The following is a 15,413-nucleotide window of genomic DNA, read 5'->3' as shown; positions in this document are numbered from 1 at the left end:
AAAATTATTGGTTACTAAAATAGTCACTATTATAAAAATATATATAATTGGTCACTAAATTGGTCACTAATTAAATAAAGCATAATTTAGAAACTAATTCATTTTGGTAGCTAGAACCTAGGTAACAAATTTTTAGTGACTAATTTTCTTTGGTAGCTAAAACCATGGTAGCTAACTTTAATGACCAATTTAGTGACTAATTATAAATTTTTATTCATAATAGTGACTGTTTTAGTAACCAATAATTTTTGGTTTTGTAAATTGGTATGTAAATTGATCACTATAGCAATCTATAAGAAATTCATAGAACCGGAAAGGTGTGACAATCGTTAGTGATTGGTGGAATGACTCTCAAAGAAGACCATTGATAAATTTTATGGCTATTAATGAGAGTGGACTAATGTTTTAAAAATCAATAGATGGATCTGGTGAGATAAAGGATAAGGATTTTATTGTCAAACACATGAGAGATGTAATTATAGAAGTTGGACCAAAAAATGTGATACAAATTATAATCAACAATGCAATTGTATGTAAGGCAGCATGTATGCTCATAGAATCATAATTTCCTTCAATTTGTTGGACTCCTTGTGTAGTGCACAGCTTGAATCTTGCATTGAAAAATATTTGTGCAACAAAAAATACAAAAAGAAATATTGATTTTTATGAAGAATTTTCTTGGATTTCACAAATTGTTGATGATACTACATTTACTAAAAATTTATTTTGGGGCACTCTATGAGATTATCCGTTTAATAACTTCAATTTATTGAAGTTGCTTTCTATTGCTCCAACCAAATTTATTTCAACCATTATCAAGCTCAAAAGGTTTAGAAGTTTGAAAAGAGGACTCCAAGAGATGGTAATTAGTAATGAATGGTCTTCTTACAAAGAGGATAATGTGGAAAGTGCACAATTTTTGAAAGAAACTTTATTAAATGATAATTGGTGGATGAAGGTTGATTATATACTTGCTTTTACTGCCTCTATTTATGATGTTCTTAGAAAAATAGTTATGGATATGGCTACTCTTCACTTAGTATATGAAATGTGTGATTCATTGATTGCAAATGTGAGAAAAATCATATACCAACATGAAAGAAAGGCACAAGTTGAATATTAATCTTTTTTTGAGGCAGTAAACCCAATGTTAATCGATCGTTGGACTAAGAGTAGCACATATCTTCATTGTCTTGCTCATTCTTTAAATCCAAGGTAATTATATTATTAAATTATTTTATTATTCTTCTTAAGGGGACAATATATATCCTACGAAGTCTCCAAATTGATCCTTTTGGCCTCTACAATCTTCACTTCAAGGGTATCTCATCCTCAACTCTCGAGCACAAGAAAGAGAGAGTGCCTGCAAAAGACACTCTAATGCTAAAGTTAGTTCGAGATACTGGGCTCTAATCTTAGAATAGTAACGTAAGCATATGTTTCGTAAAATATGCCTTTTATAGTAGGGTTCATGGACCTTACCTGGTTAGGCTTTGATTTAGTACTTTTAATTACCTGCTAATCTTTATTGATTATGTAATCTGGTGTTATTTTCCTTTAAGATGATTAGAATGACTTGATTAGCTAGTTAGTCTGAGTACATGTTGTCTTACTAGGCCGACATGTACTCAGCGAGGTCGTGTACTGAATTGTTCCTTTGGGTAGGTGGTCTTCAGTAGCCTTTCTAGGAACTAGTGTCCTAGGGAGGACGCGAACGGGTAGTCCTTTGTTCACGACGAGGATGACTAGTCCTTTGTCTAGGACGAGGATGAGTAGTGCACCACCCCTGGGGTTACTTATTAGGACCGTGTGCCCTAGGGGACGAGGAGTCCATCAACCCCTAGTCTTGATGTGTTTACATATTAAAGACTAGGAAATGGTCGTGTAGGTTCTTGGACGCTGACTTCGCAACTTGTGTGCTCTTTTGAAAAGAAAATTTGAACTTCTTTGGTCGTATGGCCCTATAGTAGTTCTAATGTTGGTGTTAGTGAAGAGTCGGGTAGTATTTGGCTTTTAGAGGAGTTTAGCAATTCTGCTTCTAGGATATTAGGAGTTATTGTTGAGGTTATTAGGGAAAACAAGAAGACCCTTATGGACACTCTCCCTATGAAGATTGGGTATAGCTAGGTCCATAAGGAGGTTCGAGTAGCTTCGTCTAAGTTTCGTTGGTTGAAGCTACTGATGTCTTGGTTAAACAATATATATTTTTTAATAAGGGAGTGAATCGTGGCATCGTCTCCCTAAAGAGAATTAACGTCGTGGTTCGCGTATGTCATGTTCATGAAAGGGATGAGGACAAGTTCTTTTATGTCTACTTGTCCTTGTTCTTGTGTCTAAATGTCCACCTACCTTTTGACGAGTTCACAATGGTTGTGCTCTGCCTCTTAAACATTGTTCCTACGGAGGAGTTGCCTGAGGACTTTCTCCTATAAGGACTGGGTATGGTTGGGTCCATGAGGAGGTTCAAGTAGCTTCGTCTAAGTTCCGTTGGTCGAAGATGCTAAAGTCTTGGTTGCACAATTATATATTTTTATTAGGGAGTAAGTTGTGGCATTGTCTCCCTGAAGAGACTTAGTGTCGTGGACCGTGTATGTTGTGGTCACGAAAGGGATGAGGATGAGTTGTTTTATGTCTACCATTCCTTGTTCTTGCAGCTACATTTCCGTCTACCCTTTTACAAGTTCAACATGGGTGTGCTTTACCTCTTAAACATTACTTTTAAGTACCTCCATCCACATAGTTAGGGTGGGTTACAAGCATTTTGGCTAATCTATGAAGCCTTATACTTGTCTCCCTCCCTCGAGAGTTTTCTTTATTTCTACGTGACCCGACCCAAGGGTTTAGTGAAGTGGTTGTCCCTAATAGGGAGGTCAAACTCGTGCTTGTTCGACGGGTACTCACGGTCATTTCACTACAAGAAAATTGCTTATTATCTACGAAAAATTATCTATAAAATTTTTTTCATAGATAATTTCATTTATCTACAAAAGAAGTTCATAGATAACATTAACGTTGGTGGGTAACACAAAAAATAAATTACATACGAAAATTTCATAGGTAAACATAACGAATTTTGTAAGAGTTTTTTTATACGAAATATTACGTACAAAATTTTACATAGAAAAAATATTATAAAAAAAAATATATAAATTATTTTAAAAAGCAGTTACCTACAAAAAGTATTCGTATGTAAGAATTATAAAAAAACATTTATTAAATTTTTTTCTCTTACATTTTGTTCCCTCTCAAATTGAACCAACTCAAGAAATTGGGGGACCAAATTAATAATTATACCTTTATTTTGTTTAGGTTTCTCTATTCATTTTCAGATCTATACAATGCCGTTCTCATTAGTGTTTTCACCCAACCCAACTCCAATCCTCCGGTTTCAAAACACTCAATCTCAAACCTATTTACTCTCGTAAGGATTTTTCACGTTCTTTAGCTCCAGTCCTCTCATTTAAAAAAAAAACTCAATTTCTAATCCTCTAGCTCTTGGTTCACTCTCGCGTATCCAAATGATTTTCGCGTTAGCTCTCACTCTTGATTGGGGAGCATATTGATTATAAGGGTTATTCGGTGTTGCATGTGGCTAGTCAACAAGATATGATCGTGGCAATTCAGAAAAACGAGGTAGAAAATGTTCTCAGGATTGCTAACATGAATGATGAAAAATATTGTATTTGTACTTATTCTACTGATCGTCTCCAGGTGGATTAACGAACCCTTTTGTGTTCTAATCTATAGGAGTGCGTGTTTAACATTCTTTATGATTCTTCTTGTTTTGTTGATAATTTGATTTGGTGCTCTTTGTTGTGCTTTTCATGTAGGAAATCGACTTGAAGAATCACAAATGGGACCACTATTATATTTATGGGTGAGATTATTTCATATACCTTTTTTATCTTGCCATTCTTTCATTTTTTTTAGGATTGATAGTTGCATAGACCTCTACTTTTTACCGGTGAAAATTACTCATTATAGAAAGTTAGAACGCAAATATTTTTGGAATCAATCGATAGGGGTATTTGGGATGTTGTTTTGAATGGACCATTTGTTCCTGTTAACATTGTTAATGAAGTGAAGGAACCAAAGTCTTTTGCGCAATGAACTACTGATGAAAATAGGCGAGCTCAATATGATGTTAAAGTCAGAAACATCATATCATCTGCTCTAACTCTTGATCAGTTCTATAAAATTTATGTTTGTTGTAAGACCAGTTAAAATTAATTAATTAATTAATGCGGGTAGTGGGAGCCTTTATGGCATTTAATTCTAATATGTATGACGTGGAATAGTACTAGCTCAAATGATTGAGACTACTTAATTGTGTAAGAGGACTTGGGTTCAAGTCCTATGTATGCCAATTGTGTGTTATTTGATTTATTATTATTTTTAATAATATGCATGATCATGTTGAGTGATAATGTAATCATATAATTATATGAATTATCACAAAACATGAATTGGTTGAATTGGTTGTGAATTGATTTGACATTAGCATGGTTATAGGTTTAAACCTTGGTAGAACCAAAGTATACTTTCTTTTTGCTAACCTTATTTTTGGCAAAGATGAGAAGGGCTGGGACCCTAGTAGCCACATGAAGGCAGTCTAAGGGGTTGGAAAAAAGCCACTAAGTGATCTTGAATGGCAATTAAGCTAGCTTAATGCCATTTTCGTTTTTCTATCATCATTGCCAATTAAGACAATTTTTAGTGACCAATTAAGGAGAAATAGAGAGTGTTTGTGGCTGCCTTTGTTCTGGAAAAATTGAGAGAGAATTTGGTGTGGTGAGTGAAGTATAGAGGTGGAATTGAAGGAAACTAAGGCAAGCCATTGGTGATCAAGGGAGCTCTTCAAATTTCAAAGTTTAGCTAAGGATTCCAGGTCAGGGGAGCTAGACTACATTAATCTGACTTCTTTGATTAAATGCATGATGTATGATTTTAATATATGTATGTTTCCTCTCTGCTTTGATTTCATTTTGTGTTTCTGGAATTTTCCAAAAACCGCCTGGCGGGTGATGAACTACCGTTAGGCACCTCATATGATTTTTTGTTAATTTTGGGTTCCTGAAGAGGAACCGCTTGGCGGCATATCCCTAGCTGCCAAGTGACGCAGACTATGCCACCCAGTTTTCTGGGTTTTCTATGAACGACCTAGCGGTGGTAATTGACCCGCCGGGCGACGCGAGCCCTGTTGGTTCGATTTTAGTAATTTTTTTTGGGTTCTGGGATATGGTGATCATTTGGAACGGTGTGGTAATCATGATTTGATAAAAAGGGAGATGGTTATTGTGAAATTAACTGGTGCCGCGAGGGAATGGAGTGAAAATCATAAGAGCATGAAGTAAGGGTTGATGATTTAGGGTTATCAAAAAGTACACCAAGTTGAGTCGTAAATGTTATGAAGATTTAATGTAATAGGTAATTTAGGAATAAACCATGAACCTGAACATGTGAGTGAAACTTATTGGATTATGAATTGAAAAAAAAAATCAGAACAGTTGGAGTTGATAGGGTTTGCAGGTGCAGGGAGAAGTGCTGGGTTTCTAGAGTTGTAGGAACCGCTTGGCGGCACCCATTTGGCTGCCAGGCGCCATACCAGATATGCGTGGTATTCTGATTCACGAAAAACGTTGTTTTTCGTATTTTCGCGGAATAGGAACCGCCCAGCTTTAGTTTTGTACCGCTAGGCACCAGGCTCTTGATTTATGGGCGCTAGGTGCCACCCATTTTCTGATTCGTGCAGTTTTCATAAAACTGTATTTCCCGGTTCGTTAACTGTCTGATTTAGCTGAAATTTTGACAGGGAGTCCATAACATGTGGTTCTTCACTTTGAACGGTGGAGATTTGATTTGGAGGTCTGTAGATAGAGATATACGTTACTCAATATTGCTGATTTTGGAGTCTTTAAAATGCATGAATAACCTCTTGATAATTCCTAGTAACTTCTAATGAAGCATGATTGGGTTATGTTATAAGTCTCTATGAAATTGAATGTTACTTTGGGTTAGTCACATGTTGAGAATTGGTTTATTGATGAATGCATGTGTGTTAATATAACTTTGCATAGGTGCATAAGAGCATGTGCTTAAGTTGTTAGAGTGCTACTGCTTTATTTCGTTTGAGCATGTGTTATTCAAAAGTTAGAATTGAATGCTAACATGGATTTAAAGGGTAGAGTGTGTGTGTGTGTGTGTATATATATATATATATATATATATATATATATATATATATATATATATATATATATATATATATATGTATGAATATGGGGGATTGATGCATATGATATATGGTGATACTTGTGTACGCGTATGATGAAGCCATCTAAGTTGAGATTATGCATGTAAGTCATGTTGATTTCTAGAAGCCTATATTCTTGATTGTGGATATGCTTAATTATAAGAGTAGGATTGATTTTTACCTTGTTCTAGGTGCTTAAAAACCAGTATTGTGTAAGTACTGGTGTAGTGCCTAACGGTGGTGTTTGACCGCCAAGCAATAGCTACAAAACCAGTAGAGTATTGAAGTGTGTGGCGCTTGGCGGTAAGGGTTGTCCCGCCAGACGATACTTGCTGAAACAATAGCATCAGAGGCGCTTGGCGCCTGGCGGCACGTGTCCCCCGCCAAGCGGTCTAGAAGTGTGGTGCGCCTAGCGACTCGTGAGTAGAGCCAGGCGATGTTGTTGAGGCAAAGGTGTTTGGCTTGCTTTGGATGTCCGTGGTCTACAAGGCTTTGCTGATATCTTAAAGGTCGGCTTGTTGGTGTTCCTTGAGTTGTGGCTCAGAATATATCCCTTGAGTTGTGGCTCGAAACATATCCCTTGAGTTGAGCTCGGGATAGGGGTTAAGCACGTGGCATTCCTTGAGTTGAGCTCGAAATGGTATCCCTCAAGTTGAGCTCGGGATGGCGGATGAACACGAGGAACTCTTGAGTTGAGCTCGGGTTGACGAGTGTTGTAGGTGAGAGTGCGCTGGTGGTGGCCAGTACGGATGGGTCCAGATAGATATCCCTTGAGTTGTGGCCAGTACAAACGAGTTGGGTAGTCTTGGGACATTACGAACTATGTTCGTATTGGGAACTCCACCTGTCGTTACGGTGTGTGATTCGTAGCATGGTTTCCCGCATGTGCTCTATCGGTTATGGTTGATAGGTATGAAAGCAAGACATCTTAAGGTACTCACTAGAAGACGTAGAACACGATTAACATGGTTGTGGCCATGCGGTATGAGATCAAAGGCATGATTTCCTTTGTTGTGATTGTGTGATATATATAATTGTGCTATATATATATATATATGTTTGTTTTGTTAGCTCACCCTATCTGTTTGTGTTTGGCGATGATCGTGTATGCGGTACACGTGAGCAAAAATGTTGTAGGTGTATCTTGTAAGACATAGTGCTGGAGTGGGGCTAAGCTGGGATAAAGAGTATTCTCAATGTTTTATTGTTTTATGGTTTGGAATAATTTTGTAAACACTTTGCGATAGTTATGAGTTAATCAAGTTTATGAATTGGATTTAGTTTATTAGACTATGTAATGAAGTTTTAAATTTTCCGCGTTTTGGGAAATGAGATTTAATAAATGACGCTGACGTATTATTTCTATTTTATTTTATTTTAAACTGTAATATCCGGACAAAATGTTACATTTGCACTAGTGCACGTAAGATGTGGGAAATCCTTCAAGTGACTCACGAAGGAACTGATGATGTCAAATGAGCTAGAAAGAACTCTTTGATTCAAGAATATGAAATATTTCGCATGAAGTAGGGAGAAACCATCTACAATGTGCAGAAGTGGTTCACACACATCGTCAACCATCTCAATGGGCTAGGTAAAACCTTTGATACTGATGAACTTAACATAAAAATTCCTAAATCTTTGAATAGGACTTTCCAACCAAAGGTGACGGCCATCACAGAGTCACATAATCTTGCAACAATGACCATGGCGACTCTCTTTGGAAAACTGAGGGAGCACGAGCACTACAAGAAAACTGTTTATTACCGACGGATAAATTTCGACGGATATAAATCCGTCGGTAATTTATTGTTTCCGACGGATTTATCGATGGATATTCTTTGCGAACATTACCGACGGATTGATCCGTCGGTATCATGTATTTTAAAATTTTTTATTTATTTACCGACGGATTGATCCGTCGGTATGTTTCCCAGATACTGTCACTAATTTACCGACGGAACTTAATCCTTTACCGACGGATTATTTCCTTCGGTAATTTCCTCACTGAAATTAAAATCGAATTTCGCTCTTCCCCCAATTCAGTTTCCCTGAAAACGCGAAGACGAAGGTGTAGAGGGAGGAAGGTGCAGACCAGCGTGGTGGCGCGAGCGATTCCGTCCAAGCTTTTCCGATTCAAGGTTCTTCCCCGTGCCGGCGCGACGTTGCAACAGTGAGTGTGCCCTAGCCTTGCCGTGACGTTCGTGGGTGCGACGCAATCAACTGCAGGGAGCTCCGTCTGCGTTCTTCGTCAAGGTCACCGGCGTAGTGGAGTGGTGTGGTGCAGAGCAAGCCCTTTTCCGATTGGACTTTACCGGTGTGACGCTGCCACCGTGAGCATGCCCTGAGCCATCCTTTGATTCACGATCTCCGTCAGCGTTCTCCGTCGAAGTCACCGGCGTAATGGTAATTGACACTCTTCCTTTGATTTCTTTATCTCTCTGCATATTCTCATTGTCGTTTTGTAATTGGTAAGGATTTTTTGGGGCACCACCGTGGTTGAAGCTTTGGATTGGGGGAGGCAGCTGCTATCAAATTTTTGGGTGCTTAAGCGCGAGTGTGAGCCATTGCAGGTATGAGCTTTTTCTCTTTCTCTCTGAAGCGATAATTGATTGATGTTATTTTTTGTTTGTATGTTAATTTGATTATGTGTTTGAGCTAGTAGGCAGAGATGTGGTGTATTTTTTGTTTGTATGTTAATTTGATTATGTGTTTGAGCTGGTAGGCAGAGATGTGGTGGGGAGCAGAGTGTAAAGCGTGTGTTGATTGATTGAAATGGATAATTAAAGTGAAAGGTTAAATGTGCGTTTAGATTTTGAAATTTGGTTTAGAGTGACCCCTCAAATTGTTTTTGTTTTGCAACATCTTGCAAGTAGGCTTTGGCCTCATGAGTGTAGTATATTTGGTGTTGCTTTACTAAAAATTTCCCTTCATCACTTGATGCTGGTTTTGTTACTGATTTATTATGTTGGTTTGCTCTTGATTACACTTGAATCATTCCCTCGCCTTTCCTTTACTTGAAAGGCATGAAGTCAAAAACGTATTAAATAATACATTAAATTTTAAGTGCATATCTATACAAACAGTTGTAATCATAGTTTGACTAGGTTCTTTCGATTACGACAATGATGAGTTTCATAACTCTTCAAATTTGTTACCCAATAAGTGAGATATATATTCCCACAATATGATACTTTTGGGAACATCTCACTGTTTTACATGGCCTTCCATGTTAGACTTAAGTAATAATAGGTTTATTACTTAATTCCCATGTTCTTTCACTATCACAAATGTAACACTGTCTATCTTTGCCTTGTCACAGAACATGGGCGAAGTTCCCAGCCACCGTCGTTGGGTTTTTGACCGTTGTTACAGTGGTAGGAGAGGCTTGAAGGAATCTTTTGTGATAGGAGTTGAAGAGTTTATCCAGACGGCTCGTCAATATAAATATTATGCTCTTGAGGGAGGGATTCGATGTCCATGCATCAAATGCGAATGTACTCGTATTTTGAAAGACGAAGAAGTTAAAGTTCATCTATACAAAAAAGGATTCATGCCAGATTACTGGATTTGGACATTTCACGGTGAAGAGGTGCCATCTGTTTATTTGGGTGAACATGAAAGATGTCTTCCTAGTTCAAGCACGGTTGTACCTACCTTTGAGATGAATCAAGCAATGTATATGCAAGAGATGTTGAATAATGCTCTTGGCCAACATGCTTCATTTGAACAAGTTAACGATAATTGTTTAGAGGAATCTCCAAATGAACTCACTCAAAGGTTTTACAATTTATTGGCAGAGGCAAATGAACCTGTCTTTGAAGGGGTAAGGGAGTCAAAGTTGTCTGTATGCATTAGACTTCTGGCCTTCAAATCGAACTGGAACATTCCCAACCAAGCATTGGACCAAATGGAAAAACTAATTTTAGATCTAACACCACCAAATAATCCTTTGTCGAACAATTATTATGAAGCAAAGAAATTAGTTTCAAAGTTGGGATTGGAATCTAAGAAGATTGATTGTTGTATGAATGGCTGTATGTTTTTTTACGACAATGATAATGGAAAAAATGATGCATCCTTGCTACAATGCAAATATTGTGGGCAACCACGATACCGCACAAAACATCCAGAACAGAGGCAAAAAAAACCAATACCATTGAAGTCCATGTTTTACTTGCCTATAATTCCAAGACTGCAAAGAATGTTTGCTTCAATGCAAACAGCACAACATATGACATGGCATTATGAGAACAAAATAGAAGGCATGCTACGACATCCATCTGATGGGGAAGCTTGTAAGCACTTTGATCGAAAGCATCCATCTTTCGCCAATGATCCCCGTAATGTGCGACTTGGTCTATGTACGGATGGCTTTAATCCATACATTCAAGCATCATCATCCCCTTATTCTTGTTGGCCAGTGATTGTTACTCCATATAATCTTCCACCTAAGATGTGTATGACTAAGCCTTATATGTTTTTAACGTGTCTTATACCAGGTCCATCTAATCCAAAGGCATCTATAGATGTTTATCTAGAGCCCTTGATTGATGATTTGAATAAGTTGTGGAATGGTATTTGGACGTATGATGTTTCAAGGAAACAAAATTTTCTTATGCGGGCAGCTTTGATGTGGACTATTAATGATTTCCCTGCATATGGGATGCTATCCGGTTGGAGCACACACGGTAGATTATCTTGTCCGCATTGTATGGAGCACACTAAGTCATTCACATTAACTTATGGTCGGAAAAGTTGTTGGTTTGATTGTCATCGTCGATTCTTGCCCATAGAACATCCGTTTAGGAGGAACAATAAGGCATTTCGGAAAGGGGAAGTTGAAAAGGATGGGCCACCTCCGATTTTGACCCCATCACAAGTATGTCGAAGAGTCAAAGATTTTCCAAAAGTAACTGAAAGTGGTGTGACAAGGATGGATGGGTATGGAGAATGGCATAATTGGAATAAAAGAAGCATCTTTTGGGATCTTTCATATTGGAAAGATAACTTGCTAAGACATAATCTTGATGTGATGCACATTGAAAAATTTTTTTTTGACAACATCTTCAACACGGTGATGAATGTAAGTGGCAAGACAAAAGATAATGACAAGGCAAGAAGAGATATAGCTTTGTATTGTCGGCGGAGAGACTTGGAGTTGCAGTCACAGACTAATGGGAAGTTGCTGAAGCCAAAAGCAAATTACACCTTAACAAAAGATGAAGCTAAAATAGTTTGTCGTTGGATCAAAGAGCTTAGAATGCCAGATGGTTATTCTTCTAACTTGGCAAGATGTGCAGATACTGAAAAAGGTAGTATTCATGGTATGAAAAGTCATGATTGTCATGTCTTCATGGACACATTACTTCCTATTGCGTTTAGCTCATTACCAATGCATGTGTTAAATCCTCTAATAGAAATTAGTCACTTCTTTAAAGATTTGTGCTCAACGATATTAATGGGGGACTCAATAAGAAGATTGGAGGAAAATATTCCACTTATTCTTTGTAAATTAGAAAGAATATTTCCTCCAGGATTCTTCGATTCAATGGAGCATCTACCTATTTATCTTCCATACGAAGCATGGCTTGGCGGACCAGTGCAATATAGGTGGATGTATCCGTTTGAAAGGTGATATGATTACTATATTTTGTATATCTTGTTCATGTCCTTCCCTAATGTATTCGTTTTCTTCATATAGATTTATGGGGGAATCAAAACGTTCTGTAAAAAACAAAGCCAGAGTAGAAGGATCAATTTGTGCAGCTTACTTGCATCGTGAGACCACGTATTTTTGTTCTCATTATTTTAAAAACTTCATGTTGTTACCAAGCAATCATAGGAATGATACACAATGGCAAAGTCAAACATTTGAGTCAATATTATCAGTGTTTCAACAAGTTGGTCGTCACGCAGGCAAGGAGGCCACTCATTGGTTAACTGATGTTGAATTGAACTCTTCTCATGTGCATGTGTTGATCAATTGAACTGAAGTTAAATCTTACCCTGAGTATGTTCTAATCTCATTTTTTACAACGCCAATAGTTTTGTAATGATTCTGAGCAATTTGTATCTGTAATATAATGATTCTTCTTAACGGTTCCTTCCTTATGGCTGAGAAAATACCTCAAGCAAATGCTTCTGCCAACATACATTCAAAGTTTCCTTACTGGTTCAGAAATCAAGTAAGTATGGTCCTATTAATGAAACCAACTTGGTTAACTTGATTTAACTATCTATTGTCACATATTTGTAGGTTTATAATGACCCATTAAGTCTTAGGAATCAAGAGCTAAGGGATTTGGCAAATTGGCCCATGAGATGCGTCAAAGAATGGCACACATACTTTGTCAATGGGTACAAGTTCCACACCAAAGCGTGGTCGAACGGAAAGAAAACAATTAATTGTGGTGTGTACGTCAAGGGCCTCACTGAGGGTGGTTATGATGATTTTTATGGGACCATTCTTAAATATATGAGTTAGAGTACAACACTTGTACTTCTCCAAAAAGAGTTGTTGTTTTTTATTGTGAATGGTTTGATCCTTCAAGAAGAGGTACAAGAGTGGATCCTAGGTATAATATTGTTGAACTTCAAATAAGTTCAAGATACCAACCATTTGATCCATTCATTCTTGCAAACAATGTTAGACAAGTGTATTATGTGCCATATCCAGCATTTCACATTGATAAACGTGGTTGGTGTGTTGCAATACAAACCAAACCTAGGTGTCGCATTGATTCGAATGAGGTGGAAGAGGATATCGCCTACCAAGTTGATCAAATGTCACATGCCAATGAAATAATTGAAGTAGAAGGTGTGTCTGGATTGCATGACTTTGATGGTGAACCTGAACAATTGGAAAGACCTACACAAGAAGATGAACACGAATATGATAATGAAGAAGAAGAAGAAGAAGATGAAGAAGAGGAAGAAAAAGATGAAGACGATGATGATGAAAATTATGATGAAGAGGATGATGATTAAAGAAGTGTTTGAAGCCATTTACATTGAAAGTAGAATTGTATTATGACTTAATTGAATGATCACCTATTAGTTAAATCTTTATGATGTTTTTCATTTTCTTGCAAATTTTAGATTATAATTTGATTGATACATGATTAAGCTTTCCACTTCTTTACCATATTCTCATAGTTTCAATTTCACTTAGTTTTCAATGACATCCGGAGGTTCATCTAATCCTGATAAAGGGAAGGACATTGTAAAACGTAAAGAAAAGAGGGCGCCAAAAAAGGCCCGCTATGTTCTGAGGATTCCTGGCATTGTAGCATCCACATCTATTCCACCCCCTGCCACTAGCACACATAGTGCACCCATACAGTCCCCCTCTCCAGTTGTTGTACCCTCACCATCTCCATCCACCCCTGTTGTGGTACCCACACCACCCCCTTCTGTGGTACCCACACCACCCCCTGTTGTGGTACCCACACCACCCCCTTCTGTGGTACCCATACCACCCCCTCCTGTGGTACCCATACCACCCCCCTCTTTCATCTACAACAACCTTCTCCCTCATTGTCTGGTGCTTTGCACAATATTGCTATACCTTCCCCATCATCAGTCCCTTCTCCTAATATTGTTGGCACCTCAGATACTACTGATGCGGTTGATGTTGACCCTCCTCTTCATGAGCGACCCATGATTGAACCGTTTAATCGAGGGTAATACTTTCTATCAAGTTAAAAATTTATTTCATTACAACTTGTGTTCTTTCATATGACTTTTGTTTAATGAATATGCAGATTTCTTCCTTCTAGGGTTGCTTCCCAGGCCGTCACACGGTCTATTAAGCAACAATTTATGACAACTTGGCCGTCATGGGGAGCAATACCTCCAGAAGACAAAGAACATTTTTGGCAACGTTTTAAGGTAACATGTCATCACACTTATTCTCTTATCATTCCTTCTATTGGTTAACACTGAACTGTCTTTTCACTATTATTGTTGATTTGCACTTTATTCATTGTCATAGAGGAAGGTGCAGTGGAAACCTGAGCATGAAGCAGAAATTCATAAAAATTTTCACAGCAAAGCATCTCATAGACTATCTGAGATGTTTAGAGAGGCTCGGAATGCAGGCCAACGACCTTACTGGCTAGGGGATGATGTTTGGAATAATTTGCTAGCACATTGGAATTCTCCTGCGTACAGAAATAAGTGTGTCACAGCGCAAAGGAACCGAGGTTCTGAAAAGGGTGGAAGCCTACACATTGGGGGTTCCATTACCACCCATGAGCATGCCATTCGTATGGTAAACAAACCTCTAATCTTAATTAAGTTATTGAAATTGTATCATTTTTAGAATTTATGTATATGTATTTGTTTTGTTATAGGCAAAGGAGCTAGGACGAGCTGCTCATATTGATGAGGTATTTCAGCAAACTCATATGCGCAAAGGAACTGACCAGTTTGTTGATGAAAGATCTCGGAGGACATATGTAAGCAAACACTTTAAATTTATTATAAGAAAACTTCAATTTTATCTTATTTAACTAATTTCTCATTATTTTATTTAATATAGGAACAATTTGAGAATAGACTTTAACAGGTCAGATCTGAACAAGGCTCATGTGCTGGTGGATCGCAAGATATCATTGATGATCCTGCTGCAGATGATACGATTAGGACAAAGTGTTGGGTTGAGGTTGTGGGGGGTAAGAATAAAGGAAGAATATATGGGACATGACAACTTGCAGGTGGAAGCAGTGGCATAAAGCCCCAATCTACTACATCCACCTCCAGTACTAAAGAAGTTACCTTCCTCAAACAACGACTGCAAGAAACTGATGAAAAACTAAAAGCAACTGATCAATGATTGCAAGAAAACGATCAGGCTTATGCAGAATTGAAAGGTCAATTTCAGTCGTTACAGAACATACTCCTGACACTTCTGCCTCCTGACCAACAAGTCCTTCGACAGGCTGTATCCAACCTAACACAGTCTCAGCAACAGCCTACACCTGCCCAGCCTACAACAGTCCAACCAAGCACTGAGCAGCCCGACCAAGTGCTGCCCAACCCAAGTCCAGACCCTGCAGACCCTGCTGATTGTGATGATGACTATGTAGATTATTAGAGTTTATGACTTATGACATTTATGTTTAAACTTAGTGTACATTTGACATTGTCTTTGCAC

The 15,413-nt window shown here is 37.9% G+C and overlaps 1 protein-coding gene and 1 pseudogene across 1 annotated transcript; both read left to right on the top strand.

The window, feature by feature from the left end:
* The first annotated feature begins 9,578 nt into the window (after positions 1 to 9,578).
* LOC114194958 (uncharacterized) lies at positions 9,579 to 11,891 on the top strand. Its single transcript, XM_028085360.2, has one exon. It carries the CDS (start codon positions 9,579 to 9,581, stop codon positions 11,889 to 11,891), a length of 2,313 nt encoding a protein of 770 aa, XP_027941161.2.
* Positions 11,892 to 12,572: 681 nt separating this feature from the next.
* LOC146884237 (uncharacterized) lies at positions 12,573 to 13,243 on the top strand (annotated as a pseudogene).
* The last annotated feature ends 2,170 nt before the right edge of the window (positions 13,244 to 15,413 follow it).

The sequence above is a fragment of the Vigna unguiculata genome, chromosome 8 (assembly GCF_037176805.1).
Source record: "Vigna unguiculata cultivar grain cowpea cultivar isolate G323 ecotype 2 chromosome 8, ASM3717680v1, whole genome shotgun sequence".
Lineage (NCBI taxonomy): Eukaryota > Viridiplantae > Streptophyta > Magnoliopsida > Fabales > Fabaceae > Vigna > Vigna unguiculata.
This window is presented reverse-complemented; position numbering and strand designations above follow the sequence as displayed.

Excerpts from the sequence above, each read along its gene's own strand:
- LOC114194958 (XM_028085360.2), top strand. The coding sequence starts at position 9,579 with ATGGGCGAAGTTCCCAGCCACCGTCGTTGGGTTTTTGACCGTTGTTAC.